The sequence below is a fragment of the Protopterus annectens genome, chromosome 3.part0, assembly GCF_019279795.1.
Source record: "Protopterus annectens isolate FY-2018-M chromosome 3.part0, PAN1.0, whole genome shotgun sequence".
Lineage (NCBI taxonomy): Eukaryota > Metazoa > Chordata > Ceratodontiformes > Protopteridae > Protopterus > Protopterus annectens.
In genome coordinates this window covers 505,721,175-505,746,826 of record NC_056731.1, presented here as the reverse complement: position 1 = coordinate 505,746,826, position 25,652 = coordinate 505,721,175, and the positions used below count along the sequence as shown (strand labels likewise).

General features: G+C 36.8%; 1 protein-coding gene across 3 annotated transcripts in view; it reads right to left on the bottom strand.

The window, feature by feature from the left end:
- CTNND2 (catenin delta 2) overlaps positions 1–25,652 on the bottom strand; it is a 6,416,678-nt gene that overhangs the window by 142,714 nt on the left and 6,248,312 nt on the right. For all 3 annotated transcript variants that reach the window (XM_044064921.1, XM_044064922.1, XM_044064923.1), the window contains one exon: positions 11,298–11,424. In XM_044064921.1, the coding sequence (XP_043920856.1) occupies positions 11,298–11,424 (127 nt within the window). The remainder of the gene's footprint in view (positions 1–11,297; positions 11,425–25,652) is intronic.

Sequence of the window (25,652 nt, the reverse complement as noted above, 5' to 3'; positions counted from 1 at the left end):
GTAATTATATTTTCCCTGTTTTTCTTGGCATTTTTAAGCACTCTTGTGATACTTAGTTGCTTCCAGTCAGACAGCATTTCTACACCTTTTCAAACATAAATACTGTCTTGAGTGTATGTGGCTGCATAGGTGTTTTCCTCCCTCCCTTATTTCAGCTTGATAAAGTGCACTCATATAATTAAATTTACTGTAACAGTAGATGTCTGAATGATCATTGCTGCATTAGCCTTTGCTATATGGGTTATATCCTGCACAGGATATTACAGCTGACCAGCTTCCAAAGCTTTAGGGCACCTTCATTGTGCCCAAACTGTTATCTTGAGTTGAACTTGAATAAAAAGTCAGGTTTGGGTTCCAAGCCCTTTGGAGCTTTCATGCCAAATGAGAGAGGGAGGCTAAGTCTTAAGAGTATTTTGCTAGAAGAAGAAAACAATACATGTCCATATCCTGACTTAAAAAAGGTGGAGGGAGTGCCTATTGCAGCAGTGATTATTTGAACATCTACTGCTATGGTACATTTACTTGCACATCTGTACTTTGTTCATCATTCTGATTACTGCTGCAGTAGCCTTAGGTTTATGGGTACATTACCGTAGCTTAAAATAAATGGGAATTAGTAGGGAAAGGGTCCAGGATCACCCAGGAAATGGTCCTGGATAAGACTTCCTAGACCTGGACAAGGAATCTAGTTTATTGTACTTTGTACCAGTATGAACAGAGAACCAAGTTGCTAGATGAAGCCAAAACCCTAGTAGAGTGAGCCTCAACCCTGCCTGCAATATTTTTGTTGTGGTGGGAATAATAAAGGGTCATAGCCTGAGACAACCATTTGAAAATAGTTTGTTTTGACACAGGTTGTTTCTACCTTTACAAGAAATGAGCAGGAATTCTAAAAGCTTTTGTTCTATCAAGATAGTGCCTGAGTTGTTTGGGGACATCCAGGGTACTAAGTATGCTTTCTCTCCTGTTTTGGCATTCTGGAAAGAAACAGGGATATGGCTAGATTTGGGTTGTAGTAAACTTGGATACCCCTTTAGGAAAAAAAAGGATTACTTCTCAAAGAAATCTTTTCCTCAGATACTCTTCTTGCAGAGGTCAGGGCAATCAGCAAAAATGTATTCCATAATAAGAACATCAAGTCATCTAGAAGAACTGGTACAAATAAGTAAGTGTTAGCTTCTCTGACACGCAATTAAGATCTCAAAGAAGAGCCACACAAGCTTTCTGGGAAGTTCCTGACGTAAAATCCCTTTCAAAAAACATATTCATGTGAGACTGAACTGAAAGAGGAGGAACCATGGGCCAACATGTTGAAATGGCCGAGAAATGAACATTGACAGAGAACTAAGACAAGATAGTAACTCGCACAAATACTGTAAAACAAGAGTAGCACTAGCCCTGAATGTATGCTGGTGCTTTCGTTGGCACCAAGAAGAAAACCTTTTCCATTTGCTATTGTATGATTTTGTAGTAGCAGGATTTTTTGCTTACCTTAATATATGCTGTCCATCCTCAGAAAACAGGTGCTTTAAAGGTATTAAAACTATCATTCAGAAAGTGATTTGCAGTTTTTTGAGGTCAGGGTATATCAACCATCCCTGATCTTCTGTGAGTAAATCCAGTCTGTGAAGAAGCTTGTGATAATTGCGCCTGGCCAATTCCAAAAGAATGGAGAATACTGTTGCCTGGGCTAGAAGGGATTCAACTCAAAGATCATAGGGGTTTCCTTTTGAATCTTCAGATGTACTCTGGATATCAGTGGAAAGGGTAGAAAAGCATGCAAGAGCATCTGTCTCCCAGGCCTTCTTCCATGTATTCCTGGAATAGAATTTTATTCACTTGATTGTTTACAGAGGATGCAAATAAAGGTCTACCTGAGGGATTTCCCCACAGATGGATCAAATTTTGGAAGACCCACTGACTCAGTTTCTATTTGTGAGGGGCTGCCTTGGTCCTGTACAGTGAAATTGTGCTTGCATGGCTATTCTGCATAGGAGGTAAGATCTGGTCCCCCTTGCCTGATTATGTACACCATCGCTGTGGCATTGCCTGTAAATACTTGAAGAGGGACCAGTGACCAAAGATTATTCCGAGTTGATAACATTTATAAGAACTATCATCTCTGTTATGTTTGTGTGTTTGGTCCATCATTTTTGTCTCCAAAACCCTGCACTTTCACCCTTCATGACACTGCTCCCCAAGCAAAGTATGTGCTGTCTGTTGTGACTGACTACTTTGGAGCAGGAGGGGAGAAGGGGAGACCTGGAGTCTGTGAGAAATTTAATGTTTACAAAAACTGATTTCCCTTTTCACAAATCCCAGAACTGGAATTTGAAAAAAACAATGTGTGCTGATGTTGAGGACAAAGAGATTTCATCCTCAGGTGGAGTATTGCAAGAGGTATCATGACAATTATGAATGCCATCAGCCTGAGGCATTCACTCACTTAGATAAAAGTCTAAGTGGAAAACACCTGGAATAGCTCTAAATATAGATCTATTATTTCCTGTGGGAAAAAATCTCTTTGTACAGAACACAATCCTGTGAGATTAAGTCAGAAAACACTTTTAAATGTTCTCTTGGAATCCCAGCCTCTGCAGATCATCTCTTATCCAATAGATAAGGTTCATGACACTTGAAAAAGACTCTGCAAAGATAAACATGTTGTTGAAATATGAACAAATGTTAATACCCTCCCCAGCTTGCAGTGGGCTATCACAGGATCTAGTCACTTTGTGAAGTTAAACATTTAGTTTTTGGTCTCTTTTTGATGCAAAAACGTGAAATAAAACAGACACAGAATTGCAGCTAACAGATTCCACTGGGGTGGGCACAACATTTTAGCTAAGCAGGGACACATTCCCTGCTCATTCTCCCAAACCAACAAGAGTGGCTCTCACTTTCCCACTGGGGAAACCCCAAAAAGCCACAGAGGCCACGGTCAACCCCCAAGTCCATGGTGGAAGTATGGATTACACCAGATGGATACCAAAGAAAAAGATGAGTGATTTGAGTAACCAGCTTTGGCCACAGTATAGTCACTCACCTGTGGCTGAGACAAATTTCAGAGCCTGCTGTGGTGGCAAAGGCTGCTTAACAATCTTTTTCTTTTTGTGGCTGGAAGAATGTCTGATAGAGGGATTGGAACTTTGCTCCATTTTCACACTGAAAATGATGTTTGTTTCCTCAAGAAGCTTACCAGCAAGAGTCGTAAAACAGGAAAGTAGCAAAAAAGTCACTTTTTTCCAATATAAATCACAGTAAAAAGCATTTTACACTTTTTTCTATCTACAAAAAAGTAAAATAAGTAATTTTTTCTCCACAGAAAAAGTAGTTATTGCTCTCCTGTTTACAAGTGCATAAAAGTCACAAGACAGTCAAGAAAAATACTGTTTCCTAGCGTAAAAGTACTTATTTTTAAGAAAACAAAAGTTATCATAAGTAAAAAAGTAATATGGAATGTTGTACACTGAAAGGAACGTATCAGCCTAGCACTGGAACAGCATTAGCTGACCGTCGATCCTCGAAAACCCTCAGAATAGAGCTCTTTTCAGCATCAGGAAAGATCTGAAGACTTGTTGCCCAATCCTGACTTTTTAGTCATCTCAGATCACGCTAACTAATGGTTTGGGCATGTGGAAAGTGCCCTAAAGCTTTGGAAGTTGGACAGATTTTATTTCCTATGAAGCATATAACATTATATATATATATATATATATATATATGTATGGATCTATATGAGTTCATCGACAGATCAGAACATCGATGGCAAAAGATCGACAGCGAAAAGACCGACAGTTCAAAAGCACGACACCTCATACACTCCACACCACAACAACAACAATTAACAAACAAAACAAATCCCCACTCCAAAAACCACACACACAACACAAGCAAACCAAAATCCTAACAAACCAACACTAAACCTTACATACACAACTATCTACAACCTTAACCCAAACCCTAACCCTAAGGTCCGTCACTATCGCACACTCACCTAACTCGCGCCCTAACCCTAACTCACTTAACCCACCCCTAACCCAAAAAATATCACTACTACACACTTACCAGACCCGAGCCCTAACCCTAACTCACTTAACCCGCCCCTATCCCCACAGACCGTCAACATCGCACACTTACCTTACTCGCACCCTAACGTCCATCACTACCGCATATATACACATCCTTTCCCCATTTCGGTGTTCTCAGCATCGGTGTCGAGCTTCTGAACTGTCGGTCTTTTCGCTGTCGAACTTTTGCCGTCGATCTTCTGATCTGTCGATGTACTCGTATATATATATATATATATATATATATATATATATATATATAGTCAGTTGACTTTTGCTTGCCTTCTCCATTTTTGGACCTCTGCTCACACTGCACTGTACATGTTGCTGTGCACAGCAGAAGTCTGTTCATGTCATCTTCACCTAGTCTTTGTTTGCCTCTCTCTTTTAATCAGTTCTTCCTGAACATAGTGGGGCACAAATAGCACAAGTTAGTGACTTAGATTTTGTTGGCCAGTATAGCCATGCTGTTCAAATGTGCATCATTTACAAGACATGAGCAGTTTAAAACACTTCTTGCACTCCATTTAAAGGTTAGTAATATTTAGAAGATTGAGTCAAAAGAAAGTCAAACGTCATATGGTCCAGATCACATTATCGACTTTCTGAAATGTCGAAAGTTTTGAATGGTGATTAAGGTATAGTGGGGATCAGGGAATTTACCCTTTTTCCCACTGTATTGTGATAGCAGAGTTGGTATATATAATATGCAGGGGGGTGCTTGCCCCCCTCCCCTCTGCAAAAATGTAGATTTTTGTTGTTTGCCTTTTTTGAAAGTCAAGCATATGGTCTCAACCATATTCTACCTGATGAATACCTGCAAAAAGTTGCCAAAGCCATAGCCCTCCCCATTTCCATACTCATAAACAGAACTATAACCGAAGGAAATATCCCATCTATCTGGAAAATCTCACACATCATCCCCCTTCATAAAGGTGGTAACTCCATTGACATCTCAAACTACAGACGAATAGCCTTACTCTCTCCACTGGCAAAAATAATGGAAAAATGTGTCCATAAGCAACTACTCACCCATCTAATTGATAATAACCTACTTGCCAACTGTCAACATGGATTTAGACCTAACCACAGCACCACCACAGCCCTTCTCTCCTTCACAGACTGTATAAATTCTAACCGTAATAACAATACCCTTTCCTCTTCTGTCTTCATTGATTTATCTAAGGCTTTTGATATGGTTAATCACCAGCTCCTTATTGAAATACTTAAATCTCTTTCTCTTGATACTCTAGCATTACAATGGTTCAAATCCTACTTAGAGAACAGACAACAAGCAGTACTATGGGAAAGCAACCTATCTTCTCACCTCCCTATTTCCCTTGGTGTCCCCCAGGGCTCCATTTTAGGCCCATTGTTATTTTCCATTTTCATTAATGACCTCCACCTAGCAATCCCACATGCTACCTGCATTCAATATGCAGATGAATCCACCATTATTTGCTCAGCTAATACTCCTACCGAGCTACAATCCCTTACACAAAATGCATTTAATACAGTGGAACAATGGTTTTTAAACCGTTGCCTTCTACTTAACCCTAAAAAAACTAAACTCCTACTTTTTACTCCTACTCGTAGGTCTGCCCCTCTTCACTTTACCCTTACATCCAACAATGGGACTCTCATATCTCCTGACACAACCACCAAACTTCTTGGAATAACCATAGATAATAATCTAAACTTTGACACTCATACTAACATCATTATAAAAACAGTAAATAATAAACTGGGATCCCTTTACAGAATCAAACCCTTCCTTACTCCTTCAACCAAAATCGCTATAGCTAGAACTCATTTAATCACTACCTTACTCTATGCCTCACCCATATACACTAATCTCTCAAAAAACAACCTAAACAAACTTGCTACTGCCTATCACTCCATTGCTAGATTTGCCACAGGATCTCCTTTTAGAACACATCACTGCAACAACCTAAAACAACTAGGATGGCTAGAGTTTCATAACCAGATACTATCTCAACAACTCACTATTATCCATAAGAGCTTGTACTACCCCACCTATACACCTATACTGTCTACCCTCATTACCCCCTACAACAATCTTAAGAACCTACGCTCCTCTAATAAGCCACTTATTACTATCAACAAATCCAACAACTCAGCTGGAGATTCTCTGTTTTCTAACTCTGTAGGCAAACACTGGAACAGGCTTCCCTCTGAACTCCTATCTCTGACCTCCATAAGACTCTTTAAACTAAAAATAAAACAATTTGTCAGTACTCACTGGCTTTGTCCTTGTACTAACCCTGACTGTCTTCCCTGCTCCTAACAAGAGTATATTTCACCTACTTACATCCTCTTGCTGCTTCCTATATATCTTTATTTCACTGTATCACATGATACATTGTATAATTTATCAACTGTATATACTTTTTTATCCTGCTTCCAATTTAAACTACTAATTTGTTTTTATATGTATTGCATTGCATATCACCTCAGCATGAGCTAGGTATGCTTGTAATGACAACTGTACCTAATCTGTATCTCTGTAATCTGTTTAGACCCTTTTTAACTACCGTTATAATTCTTTGAATTTGAGACAATTATTACTGTCATATATTGTGTCTGTGTATGGCTGTAACTGCTTAGGGCTATTTTACTACTGTTATACTTCTTTGAACTTGTGATTATTTTTTACTGTATAAAATTATCTGTGTTGGAGCTTTTCTCCCCGGGCCTCTACTGAAAATGGATTTTATTCCAGTTAGACTAGCCCGGTCAACAAATGCAAAATAAATAAACAAAATAAAAATAAATAAATAAGTTCAACTTTCTGTTGATGATCTTCTGAAGTAGATATATATATATATATATATATATATGGTTACCTATCAAAACATCGAATGATCATAACATCTAAACTCAAAACATCAAGACCTCAAAACATCTAAAAGTCATAACATCGAATCTCAAAACATTGAAAACTACAAAGCAACTATAAATAACATCCCTGCACATTGATTACTACGTTTCTGCCCTGCAGTTAAATATACCAACTCTGAGATTGCACTGCAGTGGGGTTAGGAAATTATCCTTTTTCCCCACTGTAGTGCGATCTTATATATAAAAACGTAGTAAACAGTGTGCAGGGTTTATATTTATAGTTGCTTTGTAGATTTCAATGTTTTGAGATTTGATGTTATGACTTTTAGATGTTTTGAGGTTTAGATGTTATGGTCTTGATGTTTTGAGTTTAGATGTTATGATTATTCGATGTTTTGATAGGTAACTATATATATATCTAACCATAGAATTTTCTTAACAGCAAACATTATAACATTTAACAGGGAACATCAAAAACCCAGCAAATAGTAGGACGGGTCTATATTGCTGTACTGGCCAATGTGTGCTAGCCATAAAACCCAGCACCCTAGGAATATAAGCTACTGACTTGCCTGTGTACACCTGCTCAGCCTGAGCTAGCCGAGATAACTCTATTGAGTGAAAGCTGGATATAAAATTAAATCAACTTGCCACGCATAAAATAAGGATTGTTACATTTTTCTCTGAAAAGATGCACCTTGGAAGTGGATGATGTGATGGTAATGAGGTGAACAGACATTCTGAGTATCCAGGAGATAAGGTGGAAGGGCAGTGTAACAAAGACTTTGATCCACAGAGTTCTTCTGAGAGGTTGGAGTAGTTTAGGTCAGGTCGGACAGACTAAAATGGTGTAAGACTTGCGGTGAGTGAGAATTTTTTGAAGACAGTAAGAGATGCCATCAAAATTAATTATAGACTTATGATTACCAGTATGCATAATCTCAGCCTATTCTCCACAGCATGGTTGTCATGGCAAGGAATAGAGTGCATTCAGGCAGGACCTGCTAGGTAAAACAGGACAACATAAGATGCTGTTGATAATGTGGGACTTGAATGGTCATAATGGGACAGACTGAACATGATATGAGGGTTGCCTGGGTCTACATAGGTGAGACAACAGAAATAAAGGAGGGCAGTCATTCTAGATTTCTGTCTGACAAATGGCTTTATAGTGGCCAACACATGGTTCAGTAAGACAGCCATAACATGACATACAAGACTGGTCAACTATGCAACTCAGGTGAACTTTCTCCTTTTAAGGAAACAGCACTGGGATAGAACCGCAGATTGCAAAGTCATCTCCACTGAAATGGTCAGCCCATTGGTGGTCATAATCAGCTGTGAGCAGTGCTCATAGAATGCTCAGAGGTCAGCTGAAGACCAGAAAGTTGACTAGAATGTGCAACACTTTATGGAAATATTCAGAGCTTTAGCACTTCAGGTAGAATAGGATAAAGGTGGAGCCAAAGAAGAAGAAAATCAGTGTCTCAAAGCAGAATGTGTGAGGATTATAGAACAGAAATGTGGCAGAGCTACATATGGAAATAAGGTACATAAGGAAAGTTGGTTGTGGAATGCACAAAATCAGGAGGTTATAAAAAGAAAGAAGGAATACGGAAAAAGTGGGACATAGAAAAATGGACCAGGCTAAGAAGGAATGCTGGTTGTCTAACAAAGTGGCTAAGAGAGCAGCTGCAATAGCAAAGACGATGAGGAAAGAACACAACTGGGCATCCATAGATGTGGAGGAAGCATATGACCTGAAACCCTGAAACATTGACAAAATTAGTGGTTGAAGAAATGGGAAGTCTGAATGAGGATATCAAAGCTAGAATCAGAGGGGTTGCAGCCAACTGTCAGAGATTGTAAGTAGAGTAAGAGAGTAAGTAGCACAAAAATGCCAAAGATGCTGAAACGTAAAGTGTACAGAACAGTGGTGCAGCCAGAACTTCTGTATGGCACAGAAACCTAGGCAGTGAAGGCAGAGCAGTTGAGGTAGCTAGAGGTGATGGAGACAAAGTGCCTGAGATGTGTGGTAGGATGGACACTGTGGGACAGATGGAGAAATTATGATATCAGAACAGAGGCCAAAGTGGCCCCAGTTGCATAGAAGGTAAAAAAGAACTGGTTACACTGGTTTGAGAAGATGTGCAAGAAAGCAGAAGATGATTTGATGAAGTATATTTAGGAAAGACAGGAAGAAAGCAAGAGGAAACAAGTACATCCAGCAAAGAGATGGATAGAATGCATGAGGAAACACTTGTGTTAATGAGGATAGTGCTAATGTACAACTGTCAGGATGGATTTCCATACTGTAGACATTGCCTGTGAGCAAGCAAGGCCAGAAAAACTATTTGTGTTCTATGAGAGTTGTCTCATGCATTATACTATAGCTGCATATTGCAGGTCTAGATTAGAGAGGTAAACTGCTTTTCTAAGGGAAGACTTAGAAACAAAACAGTGGTATTACCTTGCTTTCCTTATAAAATTTATAAGGCACAATTATTGAGTGTTACAACATGCATGAGATCATGGAAAATATGCTTAGAAATAAAGATGACTTTTTAGGGATATAAACATCAAAACTGTCATTCAAGTGATGAAAAGAATAGATTATTATATTATTTTGTGATGGCTTAAAGTGTGTGAAATATGATTACGCCCAAATGTATAATCTAAGATGAGGAAGTACTGGTTTTCTTTATACTTAAGTTAGTATTCATAGATGGTCACTTTAGATTTGGTTTTATTTGCTTTTGCCATGTTCACTATGCTGCAAATTTTATTCTGATCAATAATTACTGCCACAAAATGATTTTATGTCTCAATGAATGACAGACATCATTATGGATATTTACAATCTGCAGCAGTCAGTCATGTCTGTCAAAGAAGGTAGTAGAGTGGCAATGATTGACTCAACCCCTTGACCACATGTAGAAAATGGGATAAAGGGGGTGATGATATTATACTCATCAGCTGTGCATATGCATTTGACATTCATCCCATACATAATGGGCATGAAAAGGCATTTCAAACCTTGGGATTATTGGTTTTGGAGATGGTTTGTTAGTGCTTGCTGTGTGCAACATGTAGATAAAGAGAAAAGTATGTCTTTTTAAACTGATTGCAGCCCAACACGGGGCACAACAAAAAACAGCCATAAATATATCCTGAGAAGTATTTTCAATTATCTAGATGACAGCAGCTCTTCTTTGCTTTCTTTTCTTGCTTACCTACTCCTGTCCAGAAATGCATAATAAATGCAGACTTCAGCAATGCATTCTACAGACAGTTAGCAAAGCAGTCATGAATTTGTGCTTACCTATTTAGATGGCAGAAAGTACACTTCATCTGCGAAAAGATGATCAAAATTTCCACGTGACCAGTTAAGTTGTGGAACCGTTTCTGTAGTCAGTATTGCACAGATAGTGATCTAACAATGAAATATGTATTTATTTATTACCAGGATGGTCTGACTGTGTCTAAAAGATCCCTTCTCAGTGGAGGCCTGGGGGAAAAGGTCCACAGGACAAAAAATACAAATAATTTACAAAAAATATAGTTATCACAATTATTATTAACATTTTAAAAATATTAGCAAATTCATTATGTTGAAAATTCCAGTAGGATAGAATTGTTTTAGAATACTGCAAAACAATATTCAGAGGAAAAGAAATATGGAATGAATGTGTAAGTTGTGATAATAAAGGGATCTCATATACCCACTCTCAACCATATTTTTACACGTCTTAAAGCTATGAAGTGTTAGTCTATAAAGTGGTGCACAAATGGCTTGGTTTTATACATTTGGATACAGAAATAGTACTTCCTGGAGTTTTTTTTTTTCCCCAAACAAATTAATTGTATACCTCCTCTACAGTACACCATTTCTAGGCAAGTAAAGCAAACTTAACAAAATGGGATTTTGGCACATTTGCCTCAGTTATTAGGACTATAATCAATATAGCCAATATTGCATATACCACACTTAAATGTACCTGCTCAACCCTGCAGACAGAGATCAGTCTGGGAATCTATTGTGTTTATTCCCTGTATAATGAATGGCTATTGGTGAGCTGTATGAAGAACACAACAATCTGAGCAGAGATGATGAAATTTTTGATAAATAATGCGAGGTACAGGAAATTTTGGGGTAAATTATATGTCTGAGTATTTGCCAAAGTCCTTGAAACATTTAGTGCTGTGTTTATTTTGAATGCTCATAGAGAAGTTTTTGTCTGTAGTCAAATTGTCTGGGGCTACTTTGTCTGTAAAATCATGGAACTCCACAGGGGTCTTAGTAATAGCTCTACTATAGGTCTGAAGGTACTGGTTATTATATGAGAAGTTATAAGTTCTCCTTACCTGAACGGTTGTTGGGAGACATTCGGACGGGTGAGATAGAAGGCGTACGAGAAGAAGAGTATGGTCTTTGTCTGTCCCTCTCTATTGTGGAGGATGAGGCAACAAAGTGATACTGTGACCATCCATCCTATATGTAGAAAGAAATAAAAAAAAATATTAGAATAACAGTGTCCTGGGTAAGCAGTACATTTGAAAGAATCAGACCAATGATAAAATAATTTCTATTACATTCTTATTAGTTGTTCGATATTATGAATATAAGGCTGAAATTAATTCTGTTGTAAATATGCTGAAAGAAAAAGTTTGCTTGAATATATGTATAGAGTTTACAATGTGCATTCATACTATATGTATAACAGACAGGCTTTCTTCACAGCATCAGAAAATGCCTAAGAAAGCAATACTGGAAAACAAGCATTACATGATTTTCTCATGTTTGTAGAACAAATATCAATTAACAGATATCCTTTTTTATAAATATAGCAATACGTGATGTTTTTCCAGTAGGAACAGCTTATACAGATGTTTCCTTTCAGAATGGCATCCTCACATCAGCAAAAGTGCTTAAATAACAAAAGGACAATAGAAAAGTCTAAAAACAGACATTATGTGACTTCCCATAGAAGGCCAGAAAAATATACCAGGAGGAAATAATCTCTTGTGTGCGTGACTAGCTCTGTATATAGCTATTGTAGTAATTCAGTTATGTGAGAGAAGGACAGAGAGAGGTATTTTGTAGAAGTCATCATTCATATCTGTAATGAAGGAAAACTTTGTAAATATATGCTACAAATCTGACAGACTACGTGTGGGTTTGTTATAAAATAAGTTATCTGTAACTGTGCTTATAGCTGAAAAATATATTTCTTTATCAGTGTGCAATTTGAAAGGCTTGGTGCTTTAAACAGACTACAGATGGAGTCATGCAGAGCTATGTGTCTCTGATTCAGCAGTAAACAGCACAGCAAGAATGTGTGTCTTAAGAAGACTTCAAATCCATCACAGCAAGCAAGTAAACAGTAAGCTCCATATAATTTTTCAATGGTGACCCTTTGACAATGTTCCTAGCCTGTATCCAAAAACAGGGGAGTGAATGGGTAATGTCACTCCTGTAAAAGCGCAGTAACGTTTATGTGAAGTACTTCAGATTGCTACAGTTTTCAACAGTTTGTAGCAATACAGTTTAATAGACATCTAAATCCGATGAGACTGCATTGCAGGAAGGTGGAGCAGTTCCATAAATTCTCCAGAAAAGGTACAAGACGAAGTTGTAAGACTGAATCTGCCAGTTTTGCTGTACCAACTTCACAAGTGACTACAGAAACTTTTCAACCATCTACAGTAAAGCAGCTTGGCCATCTGCCTGTCTGTTGACTGGTAAGAAAATTATTCTGTGTTACATACAGTATGAATGCCATAGAGGTAATAATAATAACAGAATAAATGTATATATAACATATTAGCAAATGTAAAACCTTATTAGGGCAAGTTAATAGTAAGGCATTATGCAAATGGATTGCAATTTGATAGTAAGGCATTATGCAAATGGATTATAATATTTGACTGGCATCTGAAATAAAATCATGTGTGGTATAAAAATGTTTATTGTGTGTACAATGTCATAAAAATACAGTGCATGACATTATCCAAAGGTTAGACTGTACAGACAAAAATTGTAAAGGTAAAGAACCAAGAAAAGTTAATATGTTGACATTATATTCAAATGTTAGACAGTTATGTTATGTCACCAGATGCAAAAGGTTTATTTCAGAGTTGCAACAACAATCAAATCAGTTACTGATAGAAACTCTAGTACATTTTGTTACAAAGAAATGTAATAAACTTCTAAAAGACAGACACAATGAGTTCAGGAAGCTTAGACAAGTTATACACACATCTTTTCAAAAGTGCATAGGAGTTTCAAATTCAGCAGAACAGCTTACTAAAGAATGTCAGAAAGACCATGCAACATCACAGGAAATTCAATAGCAGTTGCAGGATAAAGGAAATAAATTAGCTCAACTGACAAAGACTGGGAATTTCCTGCATACACAGTTAATCTGTGCAAAAGAAATATATTTTATCATATGTTTATGTTTTGAAAATGGTTAAGCATGCATGCTAGGGTGGTAGGGACATGACATGCTTGTATAAAGATATACATATACAAGACAGACATGCATGTGTGTTCTTTTCATCTAGAGTACATTTGTTTACAATGCACAAAAGCAAAAGGTAGACAACAGCAAATATAAATAAACATATGTTATAATTGTATAGTAACACCAAACAGTTAAAGTTCTGAATTTTAAAAATAAATAAAATCACAGATGGTATTAGTCAAACAGTTTTTGTAAAATTAATGACAGGACAGTTAAATAGATAAATAAATAAAAAATACTGAAATCCATGTAAGGTAATTGTAAAATAATGTCTATTTATGTTGTATAAATGCATAGTTATGCAAATCACAATCACATTAAAGGAAAAATGCCAAAATAATTAATTATAGTTTATAGACTATAAAATGTGAGCTCAGACCTTCCTAGACTGAATGAATAGTTACAGGAAATGTTGGAAAGATCAGATAAACAACAAGACCGATTGCTAGACAAGTAGCTTGAGTTTTTCTAAAGCATCATTGTTATTAAAACATAATTGTTAAAATGTTTACAGGCAACACTATTTGGTAATTGTAATAAAATATCACAATTGTGCATAGATGTCACATAATCTGTTTGCAAGTAAATGTTAAAAGGACAAAAAAAAACTCAGTTGCATCAAGTACAGCCAGCAAATGGGCTATAGTATATATACAGTTCAAATCAATTGTGCAGGAGGGTGTAAATACCTACTAGAGGTAATATACAGTGAAAGCTTTATTTAGCAACCTAATAAAATAAATGTATAACCAAAGTGTTGGGCTGACATACATTCTATTCTCACAGCATAGAGCAGGTAAATAGTGCTGCAGTACTACAGGGGGAGGGGTACTTTCTCAATTTTACGCTGACTGTATAAGCAGTACTGCACAAGGGTCTGAAATAAAGCTACAGAAAAAATAAACAACAAGGGTCTGAAATAAAGCTACAGAAAAAATAAACAACAAGGGTCTGAAATAAAGCTACAGAAAAAATAAACAACAAGGGTCTGAAATAAAGCTACAGAAAAAATAAACAACAAGGGTCTAAAATAAAGCTACAGGAAAAAATATCTCATTCCTTCTTGACAATACTCTTTTATGGGGGGGGGGGAAACATGTATTAGTGTATTAGAAATACTGGAAAACTGGATTAAACCTGACAGGATAAGATATTTTACAAGTTAATAGCTATCATAATGGTTATTATTGTATTGTTTAGAATTATATTGTATTTACAACCTGTTAAATTGTAAAGCTATACAAGAGATGGTTTAGAAAACAAGAGATGATTTAAAATTGCTTCATTAAAGCTATACAAGAGAGAATAAAGATATGCAAAATGCATAAATGTTTCTAATAGCAAGAATGGTCACTATTTTTAATATGTTTTTGGCAAAACAATGCTGGTATAAAAAAGCATGAACATTTTTAATTGTTAAGTATGTAGTTTAAAATAACAGGACATATGCCTTTGGTGGCAATTCCACTAGATATTTCTAAAGAGACATAAACATTTTCCAAGATTTTGCTCAATATTAATATTATTAAATTTGTGAGATTAGACTAAATGTACTTTACAGTCTTTGTATGTACAAATGTAGAAAATTTCAGTACAAATGATAATCTTTGTATGTACAAATGCAGAAGAATTCAGTACAAATGAAATTAATGTCTAGTAATGAATATGTGTAAAAAAAACATGTTTAAAAAAAAATAAATAAAAAAATGGGTCCAGGATACCTACTAGATTGAAATGCATGAACAGCAAACAGTGTGTGTAAATACATACTGATCAGGATACATTGTAATAAGTTCAAAAGTAATTTGTCAAGTTGTAATATCACTGGTTTTACCCCAGTAAAATAATTGCTTTCAAATAAGTATTATCTAAGCCCAGTTCAGTACTTTATGTTCACTTTACTGTCAATCAAGATGTTAATGGGCAGTTCAGAGACCTGACCACAATCTTATGGTTAAAATGACATTAAAACCGTATATTTTCAACAGTGTATAAATGCTTGCAGTAGCACATAGTTATTGTCTCTTATAGTTAATTCAACAGTTGCAAAGAGTTAATGAAACAATTCTAAGTCATAAATTAAATTCTGTGATTGCAAAAGAATAAATTAATCAAGAAAAATTAAAACAGACAGCTCATAACTGATAAAATATTTTCACAGAATGGTCTGCAAAAGAAAAAGTTGTTAAATACATTCAGGTTTGGTAGTAATACATGTTTTCATTGTATTAACTATGTAAAATTGCATTTTGACTTGTATCAAAAAAGACTAAAAGTTTTGTTTCTTAATGTGTTTTTTATATATAATGTTTTGAGTATGTTTAAAAACAGAGGGAATTGTTAGATATTATGAATATAAGGCTGAAATTACTTCTGTTGTAAATATGCTGAAAGAAAAAGTTTGCTTGAATATATGTATAGAGTTTACTATGTGCATTCATACTATATGTATAACAGACAGGCTTTCTTCACAGCATCAGAAAATGCCTAAGAAAGCAATACTGGAAAACAAGCATTACATGATTTCCTCATGTTTGTAGAACAAATATCAATTAACAGATATCCTTTTTTATAAATTCAGCAATACTTGATGTTTTTCCAGTAGGAACAGCTTATACAGATGTTTCCTTTCAGAATGGCATCCTCACATCAGCAAAAGTGCTTAAATCACAAAAGGACAATAGAAAAGTCTAAAAACAGACATTATGTGACTTTCCATAGAAGGCCAGAAAAACATACCAGGAGGAAATAACAATCTCTTGTGTGCGTGACTAGCTCTGTATATAGCTATTGTAGTAATTCAGTTATGTGAGAGAAGGACAGAGAGAGGTATTTTGTAGAAGTCATCATTCATATCTGTAATGAAGGAAAACTTTGTAAATATATGCTACAAATCAGACAGACTACGTGTGGTTTGTTATAAAATAAGTTATCTGTAACTGTGCTTATATCTGAAAAATATATTTCTTTATCAGTGTGCAATTTGAAAGGCTTGGTGCTTTAAACAGACTACAGATGGAGTCATGCAGAGCTATGTGTCTCTGATTCAGCAGTAAACAGCACAGCAAGAATGTGTGTCTTAAGAAGACTTCAAATCCACCAAGCACCAAGAAGTAAGCAGAGCTATATAATTTTTCATTAGTACAAAAGGAAAGGATAACACATTCAGTAACAACCATCAAGATTCATGATACAGAATAATATATTTACAGTGCTTGGAGTGGATGCATCTATGGACTGAAAAAGGACTGAAACTCATGCAATATTATACAGAACAATGTTTAACTGGTATCTCGGTTATACAATTTGATCAATAAAACAATAAAACCATTATTTAGCAATTTTGTCAGTTAACAAACAGATGGAAATAATATGTAATATCAATATAGTCAGTGAAGGATCAATCACTAGAAATACAGTTCAGTGAAATGTAGGTAACATTTATCTAATTTCCTTTACCTTTGACTTGTATTTTATTTGTAAGTGTGTGTTTACATCTGTGTATGTGTGGCGGGTTAGCCCATTTCCCAGATATAAACCAGACAAAAAGGTATTCAGTTTTAAATGACATGCTGTCCATTGAACTGTCATTTCTGTTACAATATTCTCATAATTTCTGCTCAGAAAACTATATACACACTGAGTTTCTTCACAGGTGTCCAACATACCTCTTAGAACAAGAAATCTGGACAAAGTATGACAAAATGGGGGATAAAGGTCCAAAAATAGGGACATATTTTAAATACTGGTCTTAACCTAGAAAGTTGCTAGGGTAACAGGATTTGTTTTAACATACATTTCCTGAAGGATTTGAAGTCTGAAACACAAATGTATGTATTTAATGACTTCAATCTGCAATCATCCCATTGATTTACCAGAAAACCACAAATTTTATGAGAAACAGACCAAATGTATGAGCCAAAAATCTGGACAGTTGAGAGGTATGGTGACCAACAATGTATCACTAACATTGTTGTCATAATATCATATAATGTCTCTTTAGTCAGAGTGAAGACAAGAGCATCAGAGTTAATCATGACACTGCATGTATAAAGTCAACCAATATTTATGACTATTAAATACTTGTAAATGCACGTTCATTCACTGTTTTAATCTATCAGCAGATCATATGTGGAACTCAGCACATAATGACAAATGTCTCAGCAATGTAGAACATGGTAACAACCAATACAAGTCTCCCCTGACTCGTACAGCCAGCCACCAGCTCAGTTGTCAAGACTGCATGTCTCTCTAATTAATATCAGAGAGACTGCATGTCTCTCTGATATTAATCATACACACATTCATAATATGGCATACAGGCAGATGGTAGCATGGTAGCCAATCAAGGTGAACGATGGAAGAATGTATGGTTCAGTGACATATTTTATATGCTTCTTATATATTTCTTTGGACATGCTTAAATATATGGTAGATTATTTCATTATCAAGCCACTACTAACTTAACCTAGTTGGTTAATAATGGGTGATTTTAATACACTGCCAGTTATGAGTCACAAACCCCTATAAAGGAATTCCTGTGCTCACCATCTAGAAGACAAGCTTTTACTCTGTAGACTACGAGGTATATAGTTTTAAAGCTGATGACAGAGTTGCTGTGATTTGCATGTCTTCTGGTACAGAGTTTTTCCAGGGAATGCAGTCAGAGTATAAATCTCTCCTACATCTGTCTGTTATTTACTAAGCCTCTTATAGGTTCATAGGTTGGTACTGGGCTATCTGCCCGAAGGCATATATTAGCCCAGCCACATTGTGCGGTATTCACCGCCCCTTTAGTAGTTTCCTAGACCCTTGTACTAGCAGCTAGTACCCTTGGCCCCTATCTAGTAGTGCTGTTGGTGTGATCCCCGGTGTGAAATTTCTGTTACTCATCCACTCATCAAGGTTCCTCTTGAAGAGTGATAGTGAGGGGCTCTGTCTTATGTAGATCGGGACCCTGTTCCATAGTAAGGGAAGTCTCTGCAAAGGGACTCTATCCCTCCAGCATGTTCTATTCATTGTTGTGTTGAGGTTTATATCCCTAGAGCATGTAGCTTTGATTTTGCTAAGATGGAGCATGTTCAACAATTCTGGGTTGGACATGGCTCTGTACGTTAGACAGAGATCGCCTCTGAGAAAGCGGTATGCAACAGAGAACAGTCTTAGCTTTTTCAGTCGTGCTGCATAGGGCAACTGTTTGAGGCCAGTAATCCTCTTGGTTAGGTACCTCTGTGGTCTCTCCAGCTGCTGGAGATGTCTAGCCAGGTACATTCCAATTGGTGCATTGTACTCAATAATGGGTCTGATGAGGGAAGAGTAGAGGGGCACCACTACATCCTTAGATCTTGATGCGAATCCTTTCGTGATCAGATGGGTCACATAGAAGGATTTTCTAACCACTTTGGCAACATGGTTATCAAAGGAAAGCTGACTATCTACTTGGGTCCCTAGATCCCTTATTTCTACTTCAGATTTCAGGGGATTACCTCCTATGTTGTAGTTTGCGGGTACTTTGTTTTTTCCAAAGGGGATTACTACGCATTTTTTTGCATTTTTCCTTGAGACCATGGCTTTGACGCCATGCATCAGTCTAATTTAGGCCCTTCTGGAGGATCTCCATGTTGGCCGGAGACTCTATTATAGCACCCAGTTTGCAGTCATCCCCAAACTTAGTCAGCCACAGCCCTTCTGTGCTTGCTTGTACTTCTGAGTCGTATATGCCAAACAGGAGGGGCCCCAGGACAGAGCCATGAGGCACACCACTCGTTACTGGTCTGGATTCGGACATAGATCCCACTACTCTTACTTTATGGGATCTGTCTGAGAGCCAGTTTGCGATCCAGCTTGTGACGTAAGGGTTTATGCCCAGGCTGGTGAGCTTATCAATAATACCTGAATGGGGAATGGTGTCAAATGCTTTAGCAAGGTCAAGGTAAGCCGTGTGTACCTCCTTTCCCTTATCTATTGCCTGAGTAACTGTCTTAAAGAAATCCACCAGGTTCAGGAGGCATGATCTGCCCTTGACGAAGCCGAACTGTCTGGGGTCCAGCGACTGGAGGTTCCCAATCTCTCCATTTATGAGTTCCATAATGATATATTCCATAGCCTTACAGATCAGACTGGTCAGGCTTATTGGTCGGTAGTTCCCAGGGTCAGTTGTGGCCCCACCCTTGTGTAGTGGGACCACTGTTGCCATGTGCCATTCTATGGGCACATATCCTGTGGAGAGGCTGAGACTGAACAGGGTATTAAGATGCAGGGTTAATTCCTTTTGGAGCTCGTGTATGACACAGCCTTTGACACCATCTGGTCCCATGGAGGCAGTGTTTTTAGCTTTAGATAGAGCCTTGTTAACCAACTTAGCAGTAATAATTGGACTTACACAATCCCCTGGAATGGTAATAGGCCCTGTAGGTGGTGAGGGCGGGGGGGGGGGGAATTTGCACTGAACCTGTCAGCCAAGATGTTGACAATGTCAGAAAGGTCAGTGTATTTTGTTCCATTTTATACTAGCTCAGAGCAGACCTGAGCATTGCCAATTAGGTTTTTGATGTAGCCATAGAAGGCCTTATGGTTATCCTTGGCATCCTTGGCAACTTTCTTTTCAAAATTAGCTTTAGTTGACTTTATGAGGGCCCTCAGTTTCTTACTAATGCTGATCAGGGATGATTTTTATACTTGAGATTTGGCCTTTTTTTGTATAAGTCTATTCCTTTTATTGTAAAGTTTGCTTATGGCCAGGGTCCACCAGACTGGTTTCTTCTTGCTTGAGGAAGGAGTCTTGGTTTTATCTGGGATAGCATGGTCCATGCAATCCTGAAGATGCATATAGAGTGCCTTGGTGTAGGATTCCGCATCCTGGATATTATTATCCTTCTGCAAGGGAATAGTGTAACTTTCCACTTCGGATGCAAGTAGTTTGAAGTTTGGTTTGGAAAGGTTTTTGACTATGGTTTCTTTGACTGTGGGAGGTGGAGGGGTGACGATGTCCAGGGTTATCAGTTTGTGGTCGGATCTGACCAAGGAGGGAGTGATAACGGGTGTGGTACAATGGGCGCCCATATTTGTGATGATTAAATCCAATATGTCATCCCCTCTAGTGGGGGAACATACTAGTTGTTCAAGGGCATTTTAATTTATAAATTCTATGAATCGCTGAAGATAGGAGTTGGAACATTGGTAGTTCACCCAGTCTATACCAGGGTATTTAAAATCACCCAGGATTATGGTGTTGGGTAGGACCTTGACCTCTTGACATGACACAGTGTGAGAAAGTGGTGAAATGTCTTCCAGAACAACAGAAACATATTTAAAACATGAAGAAATGTATTTAATGGCAAGAGTATGTTTGGAAATAGGAAAGTATAATTCAAAGTGGAAATATGACTCAGCTGCAGCTACCTGCATTGTGCTTCAAGGAAAATTGTATGAAATGTAGAAATTACTGTTCCAAAATTTTCATTTATTCCTCATTGTAAATGGATTAGCTGATAAGTCTTGAGTAGTTCAGTGTATTGTGTTCCTGCATAGTGCTGAGGAAAAGACATAATTGTATGTAACTCTTACTTTTTTCTTTAAAGACAAAATATCTGCATTTGGAGATAAACTCAGTAATTATTTCCAGCTCATAAAGAACTCACCATTAATTAGACATTTGTTCCTTATAAGAACTCCAGTTTATACTGAGATTGTAGATACTCATATCAGTAAGCATGCAAGTCAAGACAAAATGGCTTTGAATTTTGTAAAGTGCACAATTCTCTAATGAGAGAAATGACATTTTGTGCTAAAAAGCACATGAAAAGAAGAATCTAATATGGAGGCACTTGCTTCATTTTAATTAAAGACTACAATAATGTATGGCTATAAGCATGAGAGTAGTCACTTTCCAGCTTTTAATCAAGCTTGCAGGAGCTGTGCTAGAAAGACATTTCTTAAAGTGTGTAAATGGGGAAAAAAGTGTGTGCAACAGAACTTGTAATTGGAACATAGATAGGAACATGAGCTGTTTATGGAAGTGAAAAGACATGATACTGTAAAATCTGAAAATGCACCACAGACACCAAGGACAGGACTGCAAAGCAAACTGTTGGAAAGAAATATTAAGAATGAATGGAAAGAATATGGAATTTAAACTATACAAAGGCACAGAGTCTTATCTTGAAAGAAAATACATTTAAACAACTGGGGGATTAGAAAATAGTCAGGAGGGAGTTGTATGCATATTGTTAACCTAAGCAGGGAACCTTGTGGTATTAGTAATTCAATACTGCTGACATATCAGTACAAAGAAATCTAAGTTAAGGATTCTTTTTCAAATAAAAGTGCTTAAATAAATGAATTTGTTGGGTATTTATGAAAAGCTAGGAATGGTAAAATAAAGCCACTGAATAAAAAAACAAAGACTGTAGAAGACTCGGGCACAAAATCTGTTGCATAGTCACAAAGACATCTCACAGACTGCAGCAATGATATTCTCCTTGATTATGTTGATCTACTCACAGGCTTAGAAAATTTGGCAGTAGAATATTACAAACAATGAAAAATGATACAATGACAAAGATCCATACTTTCTAATAGTACCCAAAGCTCTCAGTAGTAAAGTTGAGCAGGAACTAAAGCGACTGGAAGGCCTACTTATTAAGTCATCAAAAATGTTACATAGTATGGTCAATGTAATAAAGATATAATCTGCATTTTCATTAAATTGAAACACGCCTAAAACAAGTAAAAAGAGAGATTCACCCATTGTGTACAGTTGAAGTAGTAGTCTCAATAATGCTAAATACCAAGTTATTTTTTCAGGACTAGATGCATACCGGTGCTTCTACTAGATTTTTTTTTTGTACTAGATGGATATCACTGGTTCTAGCAGATAAAAGTAGACAATGTAAGCTCCAGACTGTGTACATAAATATGCCAATAATATTACTTTTCTTTTATTAAGCAAATTTACATCAAAAGTTAACTATATCATTTGAAATGAAGTGGGGGGCTTCACCCCCCACACCCCCCATTGTGGGGGGCTGTACCCCCCACACCCCCCCACCTATATATTCTAACTCCAGGGTCGCACTACAGTGGGGAAGGGGGCATATTCCATTTTCTTGCTAATACTAGTTGTCGGTGAAATGAAGTGTCGGGCAAATGAAGTTTCGGGCAAATGAGCTTTCAGTCAAATGGGGTCTGGAAAATGTGTGTCGGTCAAATGAAAGTTAGGTCAAAAGAAGTAGACCCTCTTCTACATAGGTTATCTGACAATTCTCTACTACTTTTTGATAACCCCAAACATTCTCAGAGGTAGTTGTCCCTAAATGCCCTATATACCTGAATAAGATCTCCTCTTAAATATCTGTAAGAGACACTGTACAAGTTCAGATATTTTAGTCTTTCATAATAACTTAGATTTTCACATCCATGGATGCCCTTAGTATATTTCCGCTGTACTCTTTCTAGTTTATTCATGCTTGTTTTCCTATAAGGTTTCCATATTGTTTTTCCATACTCAAGTTTGGGTCTAATGTAACTAACAAACAATGACTTCATTATGTTTGATTTCCTAGACTTTATAAATCTTTTTATTCAACCTATAGTTCTATAACTATCATTAGCCAATTGGTTGATATGATTAGAAAAATTCATAGCTGAAGCTACCCATATACCCAGGTCCTTAAATGAGTCTACAGTTTCAATCATTGTGTGCTGTATTAAATATTCATCTTTCAGTTTATGTCTCCCAAATCTCATATGCTTAGTTTTTGATGTATTTATCAACATATTCTCCTGTGCCCAAATGGTCAATTAAGTCAAATTATTTTGCAGACATGCCTTGTCTGTAAAACTTGTAATCAGTTTACCCAATTTCAGGTCATCCGCTTATAGACTGTAGAACCCTCAGATGAAAAAGTAAGGTCTGAAAGATACAATCTAAACAAGTAAGGGCCTAGTACAGAGCCCTGTGGGACACCTTGACTGTAACCAAGGATTTCACCTGTCCAGTTGGTGTGTGATACTTGCCATGTCCTATTTGTAAGCCATGCAGCTATCCACCTTATCAACAGTACATCAATACCTAGTTGTACTAATTTACTGATCAGTGTTTTATGCATGACAAATGCTGAAGTTAAAGCTATATAAATCACATCACAGCATAATTTTCCATTCATAGCTGTTATTACATTGTTATAGAACATCATGTTACAGGTGGTAATATATCTGTTTTCAGCATATGCATGCTGATATATAGTTTCAAGTCCCAAACTATCCATTTCTGACAATAATTTATCCAGTATTACCGTCTCCATTATTTTTCCACAACATGAAAGTAGACTTAAGGGTCTATATGATTCTGTGTTTGTCCTACTCACCTTTTCCTTAAAGACAGGTTTAATAAGTGCATGTCTCCAATCTTGAGGAATCACCCCATATTTATATGACCTAGTGAATAATAAATGTAATGGCAGTGCAAGTTCTTGCTTGAGTGTTCTCAGGTCATTGTTACTTATTCCGTCTCCTGCCTGCACTTTGTTTGGATCCAGTTTGCACAGTTCTTTTTCAATATAATCTAATTTGATTTCAGTATCTGGGGTTACCTGGATGTCACTAGGACAACTTACCACCCCTTTTGTGGAGCCAAACTGTTTTGCATAAGATGTTGTAAATATATCTATAATCTGTTATGTCTGAGGATAAATTTTTGAATCTGCACACACTTTAACAATTTGTATCTTTATTCCTTCCACATCTTATGTATCTATAAAAAGGTTTCCTATTATGCTCAATATCTTTATATAAATTTTCTTCAAAATTTTATTGATCTTTGCTATGCTAATTTGTTTGTCCAGTTTGTTTATTTCAGTTTTCAAAGTTATAGTTTGACCTCTCTTCCATTTCTTTTATTTTTTGTCTCTCACCTCAGGTATCTTGTTCTTATGGAAATATAGGGTCTATATTATAAACACTAACGTTTACTTACCCGAATACCTAAACGTCTACACAATTCCACAAACCGCATATACACCAAACGCCCTAAACCGCAAAATTCAAAAAGTCGAACTGTCATACTTGTCCCACCCCACCGCCCGCTGCATACTACCTACACAAACAAACTAAATAAACCACATACATACACTAACCAAAACTCTACTTCTAACCCTAAACTAAACCCTACTTCTAACCCTACACTAAATCTTACATATACTACCATGTATGCACTTAACCCGCATCCTAACCCTAAGGTCCGTAACTATCGCACACTTACCTTAAAAAGCTAAACCCAAACAAACTAAATAATCCACACACATACACTTAAAACCCTACTTCTAACCCTACACTAAATCTAACATACATTACCATCTATGCACTTACCTTAACCCGCACCCTAACCCTAAGGTTAGTAACTATCACGCACTTACCTTACGGAGCTATACTGCAGAAGGGCCAACCACGATGATTCGACGTTTCCGCTTTTGCGCTTCTGGATGATCGATGTTTTCATGGTTCGATGAAGACATTTTGACGTTTAGGCATTTGGGTAAGTAAACGTTCATCCTTATAATATAGACCCGAAATATACCCCCCTGATGTTGCGTGCCTAGATCCTGATGTTAAACATTTTTCTGACTTTTTGCACTCAAACAATTTCTCTTTCAAAACTTTCCACATTCCATCTGCAGTTTTTCCACTGAACACCTCACTCCAGTTAGAATTATATAGTAACTTTTTTGCTTCCCTATAATCTGTAATTAACCTTCTGTGCATTGGCTTAGATTTCAGTTTGACAGAATTATCTAGCAACAAATTAACCTTTATGACCCATGATCACTGCACATCAATGGTGGTAAAACCTGACTTGAAGTTACAGTAATTTCTTTGGGAACACAAACAATATCTAGTATATTCCATTCCCCGGTAGGTTTTTTTTTTTTTTACAATCTGAAGCATTTGCTGTTCCTGAATATACTCTGTGACTAATTTCTTTATTAACGTTGTTGAATCAATATTATTCCAGTCTGTTTCTGGTAAATTTAAGTCCCCAGCTAATATTATTCTTCCCTCCTGTGTTTCATGTAAGAAATGTATGAATTCCTCTAGGTCATCTGCACTTGACTTTGGTGGTCTGTACACTCCAATAGTATGTAGGTCAGAAGATGTTAGTTGCTGTATCATCTGTTATTCAGTTCAGTTACTTTAT